At 34.4% G+C, this 21,139-nt stretch overlaps 1 protein-coding gene across 4 annotated transcripts in view; it reads right to left on the bottom strand.

The window, feature by feature from the left end:
* Positions 1-2,372: 2,372 nt before the first annotated feature.
* CDH19 (cadherin 19) overlaps positions 2,373-21,139 on the bottom strand; it is a 113,496-nt gene continuing 94,729 nt past the window's right edge. For all 4 annotated transcript variants that reach the window (XM_064432708.1, XM_064432715.1, XM_064432722.1 and 1 more), the window contains exons 9-12: positions 16,286-16,407; positions 8,042-8,159; positions 5,856-6,107; positions 2,373-3,558 (exon numbers count right to left, since the gene is read on the bottom strand). In XM_064432708.1, coding sequence (XP_064288778.1) covers positions 3,065-3,558; positions 5,856-6,107; positions 8,042-8,159; positions 16,286-16,407 — 986 coding nt within the window. In that variant the 3' untranslated portion in view covers positions 2,373-3,064. The remainder of the gene's footprint in view (positions 3,559-5,855; positions 6,108-8,041; positions 8,160-16,285; positions 16,408-21,139) is intronic.

Below are 21,139 nucleotides of genomic sequence, written 5' to 3'. Positions count from 1 at the left end.
AATTTCCTTGTATTTTATATAATAAAACAAAACCCACAACATGCTGAATCTTCATGAGACTGAAATAGAAAGCCAGTCTTTTATCTGATATTTCACCAGTTCTTAAACTCTCTTTTTACCAGGTCACAGATAAAGACATCTATAGGAATATCTCTTCAAACATTCATATAGAAAAGCAGTGTATGTGAACATACTTCCTTTCACCATAAGGAATTCACAAGCAAATAAGTCTTCCTTGTATTCCCTTGGGCAGGTCATGAACAGCTGAATATTTTTTTTATCATTTGTCATCATACCTGCTCTCTTCAGTTCGGCCAATAATACAGTGAATTCAAGCTAGTAATCAAATTTTGAAAGATAAAGATAATGGAAGATTCTATTGGGAAAACCATGCCACATTTTATTATATTTCATCATCTGAAACTCCAGCTTGTAACTTATCCTTTATTAAATTAATGATACTCATGACTGTAATCTCTTGTATGATAACTTTTTTCTTAGAATATTTACTTCCTACAAATGACAAGACAATTCTAAAAACCTTTTTCTACACGTTGTTCAGCAAACTTAAGGGAAGTGTGAAGTTAAAGTGTGAACTAAGTTCAGTGGTCCTTTTCTCACATGTGGAAATTAATTGACAAGGCTGGGTTAGATTGAATACCTGGAACCTAATAAGGTGTGGTCCAGTAACAACTAGGAATAAATTCTTGTTTCAGAGCAAAACATGCCCTTTGGCTGTTATGTAGACATGATCTAAGGCTTTTTCATCTAAAGATCATTTAATATCCATAGCAAGCTATTATTCTTTTTCACATAGAAATTACTCACAATGGCCTACACGGGGTTAAAAAAACTGTGTTAGTGGTATGCACTACTTACAAACATTATTTGTTGTTAAAATAGCTCACAGTAAAGACAGAAAATTACAAGCACAATGGTTTAGTGTTGAGGGCTATTTTCCCACATAAATGGACAAAATCTCTGGATTGAGAAAGGATCAGACGCTGTTATCCTTTTTGTACTAAATACAACCTGAAAGCACAAAGAATTCTCTTAAAGCCACTGGGACCATCTGTGGAACAAGGATTTGTTTAGGGTATAACCCACATAAATCTATAGACCTAATCCTAAACATGTAGTTTTCACTATTGTCAACAACTACTTGTGTGTAGTTGTTCTCTCTCTAGTCCTCCCCATGAAGCAAAATATTAATATGTAAAATATTTTCTCAAATAAAAGTAATTTTGCCACATCTGTTTGAAAGTCATTGGCATATGAGGTTACAGTCATTAACACAATGTTTTTACTTTTAAAGATTATTTTCAGCTTCTCATTCACATTGGCATCCTACCATGAGACTGGAAAGAATCTTTTTTTTTCTTATGAAACAGGTGTTGCTTCATCAGCACCTGGTCAGACGGCCACTCTGTCCCTCTACCCCCCTATCCATAATTTTACACCTATGAATATAATTAGTAATATTTCTGTTCTTACCAGACCTCACACTGGAAATCTCTCCTGATTTTCAACTACCTCCATGTTTTATTTTTAGGTACCAGGAATTTAAACTGCACAGGCACTTTTCCACTTAGCCTACATACCTTGGTGTTATTCAGTGAAGAGCAGCTGTAGTAAATATTGCAGAATTTGTTTGTTGGGGCTGGTTTATTTGTTTGTTTCTTCCTTGCATAAGCTTTCCTGAATCTGTAATTCAGTTTCACTTACCTAACTCTTACTTAGAAAAAGAAGAAAAAAAAGAAAAACAGAAAGAAATATGTTGCACAAATTGATTTATCATGATGCCAGCTTTTAGGTGATTGAAACAGTTGATTGCAGGATATAATTTCTGTAAAATGAGTATTCAGTGAAAGAGAGGTGAGTAAAATACAGGTGGGTTGTTTTTTCCAGACAGACCATTTTGAAAACATTTGATGACCTCAGTTCCAAAATTGCTGCTGGGTAGTGGTTTCAGTAAAGAAATGTTCTGAGACAGCTATATATTTGTTATAGAATGGTTGGAAAAAAAGTGTGAAATTAATTTTGAAATCTTACTTGAGTCTTGCAAAATGATTCAGGATCATTTTCAAAGTGGATAACATTTAAAGCATTTTATTATGTTATTATCTAATGTCATACATAAAGTTTTATAACCATCATTTAGCATTTTAAAGATTCTTAATATTGTTATAATAAAACTGACTACTGCAGCTAATTTTATATTCCATAATAAAAAAATAAATCTGTGCTGGTAAATCAGTCACTCTTTAAACTCTTAATAAAAGGAAAAAATGCCTGTATTTGGACAGCATTTTGTTCTAAGTGCAGTAATATATAATGTGGTTGATTGCAGTATTTAAGTTAAATATTGATTCTTTTTCCTGTCTTATTTGCTAAATTAAATATTGGTTTACTCATTTTCCAATAGCTTCATTAAAAACTAAAACGGCAGCAAATACTTGCTGATGTTGTAATGTGCTTTAATTTTTCTGATAGGAAAAGACATTTGTTTTAGTTTTATCATTCTAAGAACAATAAATAGATGATCTTGTAAGCACTTCTGACAATGGTATTAGAATATCTAGGGTCTACCTTTTCACAGAATTATATTTATATAATGAAGCATTATACAAATATGCATGTTTAACTTTGGTTAATGTATATATTCAACCACAACAGCATAAGTCTGTCAGCTTTGGAAACTGTTTAAAGCTTATGGATGACAGAATTTTTACAACATCCATTTATGGCTTCTACTCCTCCTTTTATACTAGCAAGATCCAGATTTTCAGTACCCAGAAGAGGATCTAGATATCCAAAGCAGCAAGGTTTGCATTTAAGCACTTAAATTACCAAGGTTCTCAAACTATAACCTCCATCCCATCATGTGGTAATACCCCTTGTGTGTTTTATTCTTTCAAGAGGTTTCCACATCCAAAACTTTCCATATTAAAACCCCTGGGCTCTTATTTTTCCTGTTTAATGTGGGATGACCTCCTTTTTAAATATCCACAGTTGCGTTTGGTTGCTGAGACTTAGGAAAACAAAAGAACAATTCAAAAAGTGCCTAATCCCCCATAGTTCTATGGGAAGAATACATGCCTGAAAGCTGCTTAAAGTGAGGTCCCCAGTCTGCAAGGTAGTCATAGCTCTGATCCATGTCTGAAGTGTTTGAGCCCAATGAGCTGAGGGATCCTGCCAAGGAGCCAGTCCCCTCAAACGCATAGGTCTGAAGTGAGTCATAGGGAGGAACACTAGGATCTGTATTTGCTTCTTCGAGCTTTTCTGAAATGAATTGCCTGAAGATTGCACTGTCTGGGCCAACCTGCAGAGACTGTCTGTAGAGGCTCTGGATTTCGGAGGCCACCTTCTTCCGAGGTTTGTGCGTTCTCATGACAGTGCGCGTCCTCAGTGCTGAAATATCAAAAGCTTCTGTGTCCTCCTCACCCCCTCCTTCATCGTCGTAACTGACAATGTTCTCTCTGAATTCTTCCATCTTCTCTGAAAAGGGAGGCTGCTTCTTCTGCTGCTGCCTTACGGTTACAATTGCCAAAAAGAACACTGACAAAATAAAAAGAAAAGGGAAGGGACAAGAGAAAAATTAAGCAGAACTAGAGACTATGAATGTACTTGGAAAGATTAAAAGAATAATTTCTTATTTTAGAATCAAGGCTGTTGAAAAGTGAAGATATCTTAACAAATTTATAGAGCTGTAATTTTTATGTGTTTTATGGTTTTGAGAAATGGGTGTGTTGGAAAATGGCTACAAAGAGACTTATAAAAAAAGGCGAATTAAATGGAGCAGTTCTTTTGGTAGACGCAAATTTGAAACTGGTGGAAACACAGGTTATGCTTTTTGAAAATGCTTCTTTATCACATAATATATCTATTTCACATTCAGAATTTAAATTCTTAAACTTTATCAGTCTCTCTGATAAAAGACCCATCAAGACCAAATGAAAAATGAGACAATGAGCAAGATATCCTCCTCACCTGGTTGAATCATTCAGTTCCACAAATTATGCAGAATGGTGTTCAACTATTTCTGTTGTGCTAGTTTGCAAATTTGAAGACTCAGTTCTGTGTCATTATACTGTCAAGGCCTATGAATCAGATGATCTTATTTCTTTAATATGTGAAAGGTTTCTTAAATTTTCTTTTAAAACATTATTTTTTAATCCCACATAATTTCATTTTAACTGAACCATCCCTTTGCAATACTCTATGACTTTCAGAGAGATTAATTCTTTCAGTTTTTACATCTTGCTGCAGTTCTACTTAATAAGTAATTTGTGGACTTTAGTTTTTTACTCAGCACATAAAATGAGTACTACCAAGAATTATGACATTTTGCTTAAGAATATGAAGAACCTGAAATAGTTATTTTTTTCTACCTATTTACAATAAACTATTCTATTTGCTTTAGAGATACCAACACAAGGCTTGAAAGCACTGAAAACAATAATTTCTACTATGTATTCACAAAAGAGGTGGTTTTCCAAATGCTTTGCCTGGTGAACTCTTCTCAAGTTATTTTCCTACTTGAAAATTAGTTTTCAGAGATAAATAGCAAACTTAATAAATATAGAACATTTCATTATTTAAATTTTAAAAATTACAAAAATATATTCAAAGAATTAAGGAGTTTAAAATATGTGTGTTTGTAAAGAGTACAGTAGATTAAGTTTTTTTCTTCTTTTGGACCAATATATTTATCTATATTCCTGCTTTGACTTTTGTGATATGAACAGGCCCAGTAGATGCTATGGGTTTATTCCACTTGGAGAGAGAATCTTTCTGCAAGAACCCAAGAAATCATTGATTAATAATTCCCCTCATGGCCTGGATAATACAGTGGTACAGTTTGCCTGATCCTGAGTCCCTGAAGTCAATAACACAAAGTGAACCTATTCAGATACCCTGCAATTAGCAATCAAAACTTGAAATGCACACTGGCTTGTAAGCGTAAACTGACTAAAAGACATGAAGCCGATATGTAAGCTCAGATTTAAATAAGAAAACTCTGGAAGTGCAGGCAAGCCTAGAAAAAACAAATTCTTTTTATGTTCCCATGTCCTTGATTGGAAGCTAGGGCATGGATGTAGGAAAAGTAGTGCATTCCTGGGCTTTTCTACGGAGTCAAGAAATGGCTGGTGTCGAGAACAGACTTGAGTTGTTGGTTTGGTTTTGAGTGCTGTTTGCCAGTTGTGCACGACCCTTTACAGGGGTACTAGAAAAACTCTTGTGCATTTGGACCACTCTTAATCTCAGTTTTCACATTCACACATTCCCAAATGTATTGGAGGTTAAGCTAGTGTCTCCTGAGAGGAAAAAGGAGATGTCCAACATTTGGAGAAAATGCTGTCTAGAGATGTAACCTTAACTGGCAAAGAAACTCCCTTTGTCTGGAACTTTGACTTTTTCTTTTATTATTTATAACTGATCTCAATTCTACATTTGCTATTCCTTAGGCAGAATGAGTAAGGTGCTACTTCTTTTAATATATTCCTACACTAGCAAATTTTCTTGTGTAATGCTGTCTTCAGCTTTACCTGGGATCAATACAGACTTTGGGCTGTGAAATCTTTGTTATTGCAATGCCAGGAAAGTAAAGAGGACCATGACTCAGCTACATCCAACTTTTAGGAAATTGTGTTAGAATTCAAATTTTACTGAAAACTGGGGAAAGGAAGGGAGAAATTATAATTAAGAAAACAGGAAAGAAATGAAACATTTGCCTTATTTCAATTTTTCCCAATGGCCCAGTACTTCCAGTCTTCACGTCAAGGGTCTATCTTTGTTACTTAAACAACCCCTCTGTAAAAGGAAGCAAAGTAATTTTTCTTACTTGTACTTACCTAGGAATATTAATATGCAAGCCAAAACAGCAACTAAAGCCTCTGTGCTGAGACCCAAGGAATACATGAAAGCTCCGTATCGGCAGTAGAGGGTGTTAACTTCAGTGTCACAGTCGCAGACAGTGACAGTGAGAGTATTTGTGCTCGTCAGCGGTGGGGTTCCATTATCCTGAATTAAAATTGGCAAATAGAAAAAAAACTGCTCTTGCCTGCTGAAGCCACTTTTTCCCGTGAAAATTCCAGCTGTGTTATCTAGAAGATAAATTATTATGATGATATTCATTTATGTATTTTGTAACCACAACAATATTTAGTGTAATCTGACCTATTTAAAAGCAATAGTACTCTGCAAAGCTATACATTAACAAAAGTTAAAAATGTAAAAGCGGGCACTGCTATTTGGTGCGTATTTTGTCAATTGTGAATAAATTGTATTTAAGTTTTGATATATGTACTCCAGGGGCAATAGTAAAATTTGACCGAGGATCTCTGGTCTTAATGTACAGAGCTAAATAAATTTACATATTTTCAGTTCCTGGCACCTGCTTAGACTAATTAATTGGTTCTTAAAATGGTTCCATGTATCCAGCTGCTACCAAGCCAGAAGTTCACAGATAAAATACAGACAGCTTGTCAATCAAAAAGGTAAAAAAGTGTTTCTAGCAGCACATGGTGAGAACAGGTGGCAAGGGAAAGAAGAAAAAACAAGAAAAAAGTCCACTAAAATGGCTTTTTATTGCTTTCCTTAGCACAAAAACTGGAGCTAGCTGGACTTCTACCACCTAAAATAGCAAAAAAAGTTTTAGATGCTTTCACTTTGCTTTGTATTTAAGTATTAGTGTTTAGAAATCTCTTCTGTAAGAAATACAGTAAACAGCATAAATTCAGGTCCTGCTGTGTATTAATTAGAGTAAGTAACTTAGATTGCTGCAAATGAAATAGTCCTGTTTACATGTGTAATGAAAGAAGAAAAAAGAATCTAGAAATATTTCTATGTCAGAATTATTTCACATGGCACAGTGAAAGACTGCACGTGTGTATATGTAGAAGTAGGGGAAAAAAGATTTTCTACCATTATTTGCAGAATAACTCTATACAAACAGTCTACTGAAGTTAACTCTCTCACATATAAGTTGTTCTAGGTCTCTATCATAGTTCAGAAAGTAACTCTGAGTTAAAATACTAGAGATCTACAGTCTCTTTCTCTTCCTTAGGGCTATTACAATTCAACCAGCCATTTCTGTTGAATGTGGCAGAAAGGGGCAGGTTGAAATCTGATTGCATCATATTTCAAAAAGTTTTGTTTTCCCCATTAGTAGCCATCAAAAGGAGCTGAATGGGTTGCTTTGTGTGAGGGTCTGCTTAGGCTTTGGGCAGAAAGAAGAAAGGTGGGAAAGGCTCATGGCTTGTGCACTATTTGACCTTAATATAATGACTTATCTCTTCCTGGAAGGGAGTGAGAGATGAAGATAGGAATTGAAATTCTTTATGATACATTGACTAACTTTGAAGATAATTGAGAAGTACTTTGCCATATATTGTATTTGGAGTTCGCCAAAACTTATTTCCATTGATTTGTTCCCTTAGCCAGAACATTCAAATAATTAGTGTGGTCAATAAGAACAATGTGTATTTTAGCTTAGTCTGATGTTTTACTTTGTAATCTCAGCAGACTGACCCTAAATGGTCATCTCGTTGAAATTTCATCAGATATCACACCTGTATTTACATCTCACTCTGGTTTAGCTTAATATTGTATATTATAAAATAAGATTCCATTGTTAGTTATCTGTTTTTATAATGTTGGTCATGCTGAATAAATGAAATAACAATTCAATACTTATATCAATCTTCTCTTTCTAATGATCTTATTTCTCAGGTAAATAATTTTAACAAGAAAGTTGGAATTGACAACCATATTATAAGAAATATCAGTGTATTTTTCATCTCAGCTGTTTTTTCTTAACCTGAAATAAAACTGCTTTTTGCTGTTAATATTATTCACTTGAAAAGAAAATAAACTTTTTGATATTATTGAATTATTGTATTGAAATGGACCTCAGGACATGTCTAATTTTTATAACAAAAATTTCTATTTAAATGGAAAATTTTAAGAAATTAAGAACCTCTTGGAAGCATGCCTCTTCCATCAGGCAGGTCTTAAAAAGCTGCATGACTGACACTACCTTGATTGTCTTTGACAAAAAAATGTGAGCTATTTCCATCCTCCTGAGCCAATGAGAAATAAAAATGGTGACCTTCTGCTGAGTCATCTTGATCCACTGCACTGACACTTTGAATTAGCTGGAAAAATAAGAGAACAGAGTTGTTTAAGAGTAAAAAAAAATTCCATGTCCTTCAAAACAATAAAAAGGATAATAACAGGTATGTTAAAATTAAACTAAAATTAAACTTCAACTTCATGTTGAAGATGTGATCTGTGAATCTGTATTGACTGCATAATATGCAAATATTCCCCAAATATCCAAATAGGCTTATTGAGATCAAAGGACCAGGAGTAAATGAAGTCCATAAATAAAAAAAAAAAAATATATATATAGAATTTTTTGTTCTTTTTTTATTTTTTAATCCAAGGTGAACAGTACATCATTCTACATTTCAAGAAATCTTTCTATGCAAAACCCTTTCCTTTTGAGTCCACAAACACAATGACATCACTCAACTGCTATATTGTAGCTCCAGTAAGTGACATACTTTGACAAGTTCACTTGCTGAATTGTTGATTCTGGATATTATAACAGATTGATTATGGAAATTTTTGGCTGTTTTTTCTCAAGAAATCAAAATAGCTTTCATTTAGAAAAATGTTAAACCAGACAGTTATTGCAAGATAAAATAAAAAATAACAGCATTTAAAAGAATGTTTTTCATCTCTGTAAATAAGCAACCACATAGTTAACATAATTAGCAGTATTTCTGCTTAAAAAGTCTATAATTCTTATATTTATCAGTAAATATTTAATAATCAGCATATATTAGTGAACATCCTTGCTGATCAGGAGGAAAGCAAACTGCTGGAAATCCACTGATTTTCAGAAAAGAGAGCGTCAAATTTGAACTTTGGTTCTATTTTACCAGTTATCTCACACTTTGTATATATTTGTACACAAGAACTTGAACCCTTAACTTTTCTCAAACCACACATCACCTGAATGATATAAGCAGGGCTTTAAGTCAGTGAAAGTGATTACTGCTGCTTTCCATCTGTGCCTTTGACAACTCTTTTCTGGTTAGATCCTTTTTCAAAGATCTAGAATTTCATCACACATTCTTTTTCTCTTTAAAAAGCAGAGTTTGATGAAGTCATCACAACAGAATGCAAAATGTGGCTTACACACCAAAAAGCTTGTATTCTTAATATTCTTCCCTCTTTATATGTGAAATTTATTTTAAATCTATATTTTCTCTCTATGGAAATATGAGGACCCTTGAGTTTCTTAGTTTGCGGGATTCTTTTATTGCCATTAATGAGAGAAATAACTTTTCAGTGATGTCATAGTGTACAAAGGAGAGAGATTCTCGAGGGATATTTTTTCCTTTCATCAGAACTAATAAAATAGCTGAAGTGATGCAAATACAGGTATAAAAATGCAGGTCAAGAAATCAGTCAGGATAAACTGACAGCTAACATTTCCTTGACTACCACAGCACCATTTTTATAAGGACATGTAGTTCCCAGAATATGGTCAATATGAACAGAAAAAGGATAGGAAGTTATATATACAGTCTAATTTGGAAGAAGGACACATTTTATAATATTTTACCATCTACCTCAAAAGAACTAAGAGACCACACTGGTTTCTCTTGAAAATTTGCTGGTTACATGTCACAGATTAGGATAAATCTTGGTATGAATGTACGCCTGTCTTTAAAGTTCAGGGTCTATTAAGATATACTAAATATGCAGAATAATATAATGATCTACAAAGACATCTTGGGCACATTTATTTTGTTCTGTTTTGTTTTTATTTCAGTTACTTGGTAGAGAAAACTTACCTACCTGTACACTAAAAAAAAAAAAAAAGTGATTTTTATTCAACCAGGTATTACCAATGTCTTTTGCAAACGTATTTTTAGGCGTTTATAATGTGTGAAAATCATAAAATTAAAGCAGTTGTGAATTAGATACTGTTTTGCTATCTCATTATTAACTTCCATATTTTACATACAGAATGTATTTGGCTCTGTACATTTTATCTATATCTGACTCAATCAATAAAATTCTAAGGAGAATGTGGCTAACTGAAAAAAAAAGAAAAATCCAAACCAGCTTCCCTTGCTTGATCTGTGTTGTTCTGCACAAACCTAAGATTCCTATGGTTGTTCTAGATATATATATACAGATAAGTGTATATATATATATATATATATATATATATATATATATATATATATATGTGCCTTCAATATGCCTTCAAGGTTTCACCTTAGCAGCAGGGGAAAAATTGGAAGGTAAGGACAGAACAAATCCTTATTGTTTACTTCTTGTTCTACTAAGATTCAGCAAAGCCCACATTAGTCTACAAAATATGCAGAAACCAATAAGTACCTCTGATTTTACTGACTTGGAAGGAAAAATCACCCAGAGTGAAGGAAATCCCTTTTTTTTCTGATTTCCTAGGTTTTTGTACATCTAACCTTAGAGATTCTAGCCTTTTACCAGGGGAACTGGAATCACCATCTCAAAAACTTGTGTGTTGAGGCTTACACACTTCCTATATTTTAGTGTATAAACAAAGAAAATATAGTGGATAATTTGTTGCTTTTGCAAGGTTATGTCAGTGGTTGTGTTGATGTGGCTGAAATTTCATTGCTTTAAAAATTCTTACTTCAAGTCTCATTAATATAGAAGCTTTAAAGATGCAGCAGTTCATTTAAAAATGGGTATTTCCTTAAAACAGATATTAATTATTTGATTAATTAATAAATTAATTAATTGACTTTTTGAAAAACTGATTTAAATTTATGATGGCTTTTGAAGAGTTAAAGAATTCAGTGAAATATCTCAATGTGTTACCAGAAAAGAAAGTTTCCATAAGATAAGCTACCACAAGCATAGATGGGTAACAGAAAGATGCTCATTTTAGGCCTAAATGGAGGTGAAGGTTTGGAATCTGAATATCGGACAAAAATTCGTGTGAGGACTTGTAACTATAACTGTAGATGGCAACAACAGGAGAATACCAGACATGGTAAGTCAGTTGTGAGTGATCTATCTGAACAAAAATTCCTACTGTGGCCAACTGAAAAAGGAAGAAATTCCTTATACACATGCCAGACCAGGATGTTGGAATAGCATCTTGTAAATAAATTATCATAATTGATTGTATTTATTCATCTTGTAAATAAAAATCAACAACTGTTCATTATGGAGTACTTGACTGCCATGTAATCTTGATAAAACTTAATTGGAAATTTATTTCCTCATCTCCAAATGGTTTTACTAAACTGGGATTATGGAGAGGTGCAAAAGGAAAGTTCAAAGCTTCTTTGTTGCAGTCCTTTTGCTTCTATTGGCTTTCAACCAAGTTAAATTTTAGGCATAAATTGTCCATGTGAACAACAACAGTACTCTTAATTTTAATGCTAGAGAACTCTGAGTGTAGAATTTTGAGTCCTTCTTGTGTTAGTCTTACCAATCCCATTAGAGAAATGGAGGGAAGTAGAAACATTTGCCACCTCTTTTTCCACTTCAGTTTCTTTGTTTTGTTTTCCACAAAGCATCCTACAATAAGAGTTCTGCTGTGGATCATAGGATGTAAGAGACCTAGTCACCCATTTTTTTGGAGTACAGAACTGATTTTGTTCAAATTGGCAGGAGTCTTGTAATCAGTAAGATTTTTTTCTCAGTGTCATAATATTTAATGATCATCAGAGTTTAGAGCAGGTAAAAGATTAAAGTGTTGATTACTATAGTCAGCACTGCATGTTCCAGGTAGACCTTTTACCTCAAGGCTTGGGTTCTCCTGTTGGCTGCTTCTGTTTTGAAAAGCAAATTGGCACAGTATTCAACTGGTTTATCTGGGTCTACTGTAAATGTTTCTGCTCAACTATAAATAAAATTGTGTACCTATCTGCAAAGGATTAACAATTACAAAGCTCATGCCATGACACTGAGGTGTTTTTTTATGTTTGCTCACATATGCTAATAAACTTCTCCCACCTGTGTCATTCTGCTAAGAGATAATGTTGTGGAATCATTGTCCACATAAAACAGAAAAAGGTATTTTCCATGGGTCACTGTGCCCACTGTTTCAAAACATCACATGTTACACTCAGTGCACCTGCAGGTATAGAGTCTGTTATATTATACATTGCTTTCACAGCTTCATGTTTTTACACTCTAAAGGATGCATTAATTGTTGAGGGGTTTTTAACTTTTTATTTTCTTATCATTACTGCCCAGATGCTTTTTATAAATGTTGAAGAAAACATGCAATATGAAATAATAAACAGTGTCTTACCTCTCACTTTCATTTCTCTGCTAGGAAAAATATTTTTGCATCATGATTTGCTAGAAACGATCTGGTTTAGCAAACTACTCATTTTTAAGATTAATCATATTCTCATAGAATTTGTTTAAAGATTTCCTCTCTTTTCTTCTGTCAACATTTCATTTTCTAGAGAAGTAATAGCAAATGAGTACTTTTCACTTACACTGTAACTGATTATTATTTTATTATGTGCCAAGTACTGAGTAAATAAATTTAGGTATTTTCTTATCTCTCACTCAAAGTTCCTGCATACTCAATCACTTCTTTGAATCTAATAAAAATTGTTAAGCAAGCTATAAAATCAAAAACACTTCATATGTGATCCCCAAATTAAAGGAACTCAGAATTACCAGAATAAATATGCATTAGAGATGACAGATTAATTCAGAATATAGGTAGTTCAGTATAGTTTATCTTCAGCTGAAATCAGCTTCCTCTCTGATAGGAAGATCAATATTCACAAAAGGGCTAAAATTACCATGCATAGGTACATTATGGATGATCAGCTTGCTTAGGTATAAGGATGTTGATACAGTCTACATCAAACTTTCAAGCTGCATCTTCCAGATGAATTAATTTATTAATATCTTGGGAATTAAGCTTTTTTGAGATCCATTCTTGATGAGATGTCTCTAGTGTTTCCTTTGGTGCGGATTTGGTCATCTTGATGTTTTGACTATTTGTAAAGAATATTTCCTTTGAAGTGCAAAGTTTTATATTTACTGTACATGCCCATAAATGGTAAATATAAAAACTTAAGAGAACATTGTGGTCATAATTTACTGTGTTTACACACAGTTATAAAGTCAAAAAGTCTAATCAAGAGGAAATCATAGGTTTGGACGCCTTATTAATGTTGTTCTATTTGATCTGATGGTAACTATTGGGATAGAAGACGATTTAACAGTGCAACTTTCATGTTCAATTCATTTGTAAAACAATTTATAGAATGGTGGCAGTGCAGTGAAAGTGTTTTTCAATGTTTTAAAGAAAACTTCAGTTGTGGTGTGGTATACAGCTGACTTCTGCATTATAGGACAGTACTAAATGATAACATTAAATGGATAGTGAAAATTCCATTCAAAATGTCCAATAAACATGATGAATGCATTCAGTATGATGCCAAAAACACCTATCTATCTTCTTTATACCCATTTTTATTGTCAAATTTGGATTATAGTCCTACAGACTGAAATAAAATCCTTTTGTTTGAATGACTTTTGGAAGCTAATCTAAACATAGCTGTAACTCACACAAAAACACCATACAGGGGCTTGAAGGTCAGCACTTAGTCAATAAAAGCAGACCAAGAACTTTCATAGTCTTTCAGAAAATCCAAAACTTGAAAGCAAGCCTTCTCATCTAGACTGAAGTAATTATTAACTGTGTCTGCGTCTGGATAATTAGGACAACAATTAGTTTTACTCACGATGTGTTTTATATTCCATATCACAAATCAGCATACTCTTAGGCTATGTAAAAACAACTTAATTGTGATCTCCCTCTAAATTACTTTTTTAGTAAACTAGGCTGACCAAGATGAAGTCTAGATTGAATAAGTCAATTCATTTTTCAGTGGTATCTTTCCCTCAGTAGTGCCTTTCCTTCCTTTTCCCCTAAACACTGTAAATTCATGCAAATATATTTTGGAATGTCCCATGAAACGAGACACAACTCAGCTCAGATGAGGGTAAGAAGTGAATTGCAGAAGTGCAGAACATTTCTGAAAACATCTCTCAGCACAGTGATTCCAGCTAAAAGGATAGACAGGTGTGATAGTGTAGCTAAGCAATCTTCAACTTAGCATGTAAGCAGATTCCATAGCTCCTTAAAATTGATTGCAGAAATATGGTTAAGATAAAAAGGTATGTAATATCTTGAATAAGTCCTTTAATTCCTTAAACTAATTCTTCTGAAATGTAAATTTTCTTATTGAACAATTTCTTTCATTGGACAACCAGGCCACCTATAAAATCACATTTGAATCTTTTGGTTTCTTGGTGAGGAAAAAAAAAAGATATTTTTTCTGTGAATAAAAATGAAAAAAATAAAAAAGTTAACACCAAAGAAGATACATCAGCTAACAATTTGGTTTTAATCTTAAACACTGAATAAAATATCATAAAGCCTGTCTATGATAATTATGCACTTCAGTAGCATTTTCCTGTTGTTCTTAAGATAATTTGTTAATGAGAAAATTATTTAACATTACTGTCACAGTCTCAAAAGACTAAACTAAAGATGCCTGTGATTCTCAAAAACCTATAAGAATGAAAATAATGAAAAAAAATAAAGTAACATTACGCTTTTCTGTAAGGCGAGAAAAATCACATTCATCCCTCATTCATATATTGCAATGTCAAAGAATTATGCAGTGTACTATACTTAAATAATTTATTATTATTGTTAACAATGCTGTTCTTTACAGAACAGTTTTATCCAGTGATTCTCAAAATACTTATATATATATATATGTAATTGATATTGAAAAGTAGCTATTGATAGGTTAGCATACAGATATTATTTATCAGTAGACAACTATGAAATACTAAAAACCTTGAGAAATAAATCACCTGGGTTTTTAACTTGTAGGCAAGTATAAAACATGTATAACAAATATCCATGTTATAAGCATCCATATTGAATTCATGGTGTCTTGAAGCCAAGGAGCATAAAGTGCAGTTGATTTAATGCCTGCACTTTTACCTGTCTATGAGATAGCCAAAGAGCAATAGAAATGGCTCACTCCAAATACCTCCTAAACAGGGGTAGCCTTTGCAGACAGGAAGATTTTCAAATGCAGAACAAAGTAGTTGCTGATAGAGAAATATATAAATGGATTAAAAAGGCCATAAAGAGATCACTTGAACAACAGCAAAAGCTTTATTTAACTGCAGAGTAAACGAGGTGAAAAGAAACCAAAATAGCATAAAAAGAGAGACTCTTTGACTCAGAAATCAACATAACAAAATGTTTTAACAGAACCATCACAGATAACCTAAAAGGATATTTTTTTTTTATCCAATTAGTGTTTTAGAGTCATGGAAAAATGTATAAAATTTTCTCTTTATAGCTTTTTTTTTTTGGTTGGTTGGGTATTTTGGATAATGTTGTTTATTTTGTATCTTTTTCTTTTAAAAAGACCCAATCCAACCAACCAAAAAACCCAGAAACTAAATCCACCTAATGAAAACCCCAAAACCCATTTTTTGAACATCCTAGAGGTTTGTTTTTTTTTTTTTTTGTTTGATTTTTTTTTGTTTGGTTGTTTGTTTTTGGCTTTGTTTTTTTTTTTTTAACAGGAGGAAAATGGAAAGTCAGCAGCATAACTGGGAATTGGGGCAGCTGACTGATGATACGCCATTCATGTCGATATCAAGTAGGAAATGGAAAATAACCTCCTGGGAAGGATGTTAAATATAACAATAGATTAAGCTGCCAGCTAAGGAAGTTATTGTGGAGTTGTGTCTTAAACATTTTCAGACTTGCACTGAACTAGTCAGGATTTGAATTCAGTTCACAGTGAAACATTTCTATCTGAAGGACACAATGGATCTGGCTTGAAATGGGTCTAAGCCTGGTTCTTAAGTTGTTGCTGAAATTACTGGCCACAGCTTTTTCATCTGTGACCTTAACATGAAACAAATTTGTGTCTTGTATTTTTTCAGAAGTTTCTGCCTGTACTTTATTACTTTTTAAAAAATTCAAACAAGACACACAGATTTTGTTTTAAAGGGGAAAAAATACACATCACTGTACGGAAATTTAAATTTCATATTATGCATATGTCAACAGAACTAATTTTGGAAGTAGAAAAAATGTATTCTGTACTCACAGAACTGAAATCAAAGCTAAAATCTCAGACCAAATCTTCATTATAGTGAGAAAAATGATGACTAAGTATTTTATGCTCACCTGTCCAGAAACTGCATTTTCACAAACAAATGTTTCATAATTTTTAGGGAATTCTGGTGCATTATCATTAACATCAAGAACTTGGACATAAACATTTGCCTCTGAAATTTTTTCAGGATTTCCTAATGGTTGAAAAAAGACAGAAATAATAAAAGTTATAAATTATCTACTAAATATTTTAAAGTAACGTAAAGATTAGAAAATTTTATCTATATTCTGCAGGGAAGAAAATAATCACAAAGACCTTATAGACATATTTTTATACTATTATAAATAATACAGTACCATTATAATAGTATGTCTTGAGATAAGATATTTCAAGTAAAATTTTGGATTTGTTCATGCTTTTCTTTTCCCAATCAGGAACTGATTTAAATGTAAAAGATAAAACCTGATCAGGAAAAATTAAATAATGTTTTGCTGATGAAAAAAAAATTACTGTACTAGCAATATCTAAGGTTATGTTGTAAGAAAGTGTCGACTCTTCTAAGGGTATCTGGTCAAGGACCTTTTCCAGTGAAACAGGAGTTAATGCGACAAAGAGGAAGCCATAAACAAGAACATACTGGATCAAAAACCTAAGAGACAAGTGATAAAGAGAGGGGATGATGAGCACCTAACCTGGTCAGATGTACTATTTGATGTAGGCACCTGAAGTGCGAGAATGTTTTTTCCATCAGATCAATGGCCTTGACAATTGATAAACCAATGGAGAAAAAGGAAAAAAAACCAGATACAAAACCAAGAGACAGACCTGACAAAACAAACACAGAGACTATGGCAAGGAACAAACCTAATGATAATTGATGGGTTATCCAGAAAACACAGGGCAATTCCAGCTAGATCAATTTGGACTTTGTAACTGGCAACACTTTAAGTGAGAGGTACTCCAGATCTGGAGAAATGGGGACTCAGTGGAGATGTATGGATCCATGGGAAACATGCAGAGAGGAACAAAGAGAGTTCAGCTAGAAAAGGGTATAGAAGGGGCTGGTTGTGTGCAAAACAGGGCCAGCCAGTGCATTTGTCTGGCTGAGCCTTGCACCTGATTACCAGTCTGTTCTATCAACTTACATCTTAATAAATGTTTTCTTAGCCATGTTTCTGCATAATCTCATTCTTTCTCACAAGTGTGCTACAAGGACTAAGTGGCAGCTACAGGTGTGACCTCCATATGTGTAAGTGAAAATTGATTCCAGATACTGGATTGGGAAGGGGGTCTTTGATGCCAGCTACTGACTCAGGAGCACAGGAGATAATTGTCTCTGTCCTCCTCAGACTGGGTGTGCATGGGGTTTGTGTGTGTTTTTACTGACAAATTTAAATTGGACTCAACAATGGTTAGGGATCTTTGGGTCCAGGAGAAGTGTTTGGGAGATCCACACTTAGGGAGGACTTGCAAATGTGGGGTGCATGAGGGATTAGTATGTGAGTTGTGCGAGTTTCAAACAAGCATCAAGTGTGCACTGTCTGGTGATTTGGGGGCCCATGAATTAGATAAGAGGACTTGGGATAAAGGAAGGGGTGTTGAGCATACAGAAGTAGATACTAGAGGGATCGATGAGTGTGTGTGGTGCTTGTGAACCTGGAGAGTGTTGTGCATCTGTGAACATGTCTGCATCAGTGATCTTCTGCCGTCCCAGAAGAAGAGGGGAGTGGGCTGCCTGTGCTTGTAGTCAGTGGGAGTCCTGTATGTAGGTGCTGCTGAAGGTAAAGCCTAGTCTGTGTCAATCTGAGTTACTGACTGCTACTGGCTGAGCCTGCAAACACGTTAGCAGCATTCCTGACCTGGGTGTGCTGGTCAACAGCAGCTGAACATGAGCCAGCTTGTGCCCAGGTGGACAAGGATTGTCTAAGGGAGCTGGGCTTGTTTAGTCTGTATGGCCCCCAGGGGCAGAAGCCCAGCGGGGAGGCCGGCCGGATAGCTCAACGAGGGTCCAGGATCGCCCAGCGGGGGGTTCAGGCAGCCCAGGCAGCTATAGTGATTTGCAGCTCAGCTCTTTAGTGATTTCAGCTCTTTTAGCTCGCCTGGGGCCGTCACCCTGGGTATCGCCGCAGCAGACGCAGAGAGAGAGAGAGCAGCGCTGTGTGGGTTCCGCAGGGTTCTTTATTGGGGTCTCCGCGAAGGTTCCATTGACAGCTCTCCTCTGCCGAACCGGGCAGAGTGAGGGGTTTTTATACCTTACAGGGGGATTGAAAACTGTCCAATAGTAAGGGTCAGGGGAAAGTGACCTATGGATGTACAGAGAGATAACAGGGTCCGAAAGGCGGAAGAGAGGGGCTTCTAAAACCTTAGTCATGCTGACTTGGTATTTCCTAGCTGAGGCCTCTGTTCTCCAGGGCCTTGCAGGCCTTGTGCCTGCTACAAGTCTGTAGAAGAGGAGTCTCAGGGGAGACCTTATCACTCTCTGCAACTGCCTGAAAGGAGGTTGATCTATTTTCCCAAGTAAGAAGTGATAAGTGGCCTCAAGATCCACCAGTGGAAGTTCAGATTGTATATTAGGAAAATGTTCTTCTTGGAAAAGGTTGTCTAGCATTGGAATAAGATGCCCTGGGAAGTGGTTGAGTCACCATCCTTGAAGGTATCTCTAGTGCCAGATACAGATCAAGCAGCAGGCACATGGTTAAATGGTGGACTTAACAGTGCTAGGTTCATTATTGGATTCAATTACCTTACTGGTTCCTTCCAAACCAAATTACTCCTTAATTATTTGATTCTATATTTGATACCTCTTGGAAGTACTTTACCTATCAGCACATTGAATCCTGACATGCACAGCATAGCTTTAAGAAATATCTGCTTCTCCGCAATGTAATTTATTATTCATGTAGGGAAAAAGTTCCTCTGCAATAGTAATGCTCATGTTAACTTGGATGTGTTGTTGAGTAATTAAGATGTTTTTCCAGAGATTAAAGTAACCTGAAAATATTCCGGGAATACTTATCATTTGTCAACAAAAATGTCTGCCAATATATCACTCACCTATATCTAAACCAGGAGTATGTTGATAATTACAGTTAAAATATGTCTCATGTTCAGTGCTTAGTGTCACTGCGTCTACCTGTTCAGAAGTTCTTAAGGCATTGATTCAAATTAATCAAATGGATCTTTAAGAAAAAAAGCTAAAAGTATTCCTCTCTGCCTCTTGTCAAACTACATCAGTTTGGTTGGTTCTTACTCTACTTTTTTTTAATGTATAATACACTAGGTGCTTGGAGCAAACATTTGTTTTCTTGGATCTTATGGAATCTATGCTGATAGCTTTGAGTCTTTTGCTGAAGGAAATAGCAGCAAAAGCAAGTACCACAGAGCTAAATGCATAGCTACTCAACAGTTTCACATTTCTATTCCTCCTGTGAAGTCATTACAGCTGTGCTAATTTACCAAACTTTGTGATCTGTCAGACTCATTTCAAAAATACTTCTTTGTGGGATGACATTTCTCTTGTTGAATCAAACATCCATAATAATACATAATAATACATAAAAATAGTGTTCAGCTTCCTTTAGATTAACATAAAAAGTAGCATACCTTCCTTTTAGAAATAATATCAAGATTGTAGGAGTTACTTTAATTCTTTTACTGAAGTCAGAATTGGCTGTATAGGGCAGAGATTTGACTACATTGTCTTTCAAAGGAGAGCTTTGTAGTCTTTAATGGAAAGCAGGGAATATCTTTGGTGACTTCACTTGTATAAAAAGTGGCACAGGAAGGACCTAGCTAGGACCTTGCCTATTCTTACCTTGCTTGTTTGTAAGATTCATAGATACTATATTGGCTTCCTTGCACAAAACTTTTAGATAGCACATTGTTGGAATCACATCTGTATTCTTTCAATAAAAGGTTGGGGGTTTGTTTTTGTGTTTTTTTTTTTTGTTGTTGTTGGTTTTTTTTGTTTGTTTGGTTTTTTTTTTTTGGGGTTTTTTTTTTTTTGGCGGGGAACAGGGGGAATTTTGTAGTAGCCTTGTTTCTAATTCTTTAGTATATTTGTCTTGTAGTGTCATAGCTGCCTTGATGGGATTTTTTTTTTCCTTAGTTTAGGGTTAAATGACAAGGAACAGCATTTCTCTAATTTCTGTATGTATGGAATTTTTAATAATATGAAAATTTTTAATTTTTCCAAAATCACAGCTGTTTTGTTTTGGGAGGGAGCAACATATTACAAAACCACTCTTGAAATCAGTGCTTAGGGAATATTAATGACAGTTTTGATGAGGTAGAGTTACTGCATTGTTTGCATTTTGAAGAGCAGGTAGGCAACATGCAGTCAGCTAAAGTACCCATATCCTACATTATCTAAATATCTCCCAGTTGGCAGAAAATTTTTTTGTCACAATCTCTACAAGAGAGATCAGGACTTGAAAAACAAGGACACAGAGAAGAGGATGTCAAGTGCAACAGGCTGGATCAGTGTGAAAATTAAGATGACACTTAAATTGCTAGAGACACATATTAACAACTTGCAAAGAAAAACAATGACCATCTCTAGACACAAAACAGAATTCAGTATTTGCAGGGGATTAAAGAAAGCTTACATTGACATCAGCCAGTAAACAAAAACTTCAAATTATAACAATAATGCTAGCACTACTAATAACAACAAATGTTATCTTTTTATAAAAGATATATCTTATAAAAATTTATAATTTTATAGCATGACTATCATTTATGCTAAGGCAAATTTCTTTACTTCCTGAAATAAATGAACATAAATTGTTTTTAAGAAAGGACTACTCCAAAATTTAAGAGCTTATCAACAAAAATATATATGTGACAAAAGGCAGGGTGACATTTAATATTAAATTTATATTATCCATACTGAAATTATCACAGAACTTCAGTCCTGTATCCAG

The sequence above is a fragment of the Passer domesticus genome, chromosome 1 (genome assembly GCF_036417665.1).
Source record: "Passer domesticus isolate bPasDom1 chromosome 1, bPasDom1.hap1, whole genome shotgun sequence".
In the NCBI taxonomy this organism is placed as follows: Eukaryota; Metazoa; Chordata; class Aves; order Passeriformes; family Passeridae; genus Passer; species Passer domesticus.
Note: the sequence above shows the minus strand (reverse complement) of the source record. Positions and strands in the feature narration are given on the sequence as shown.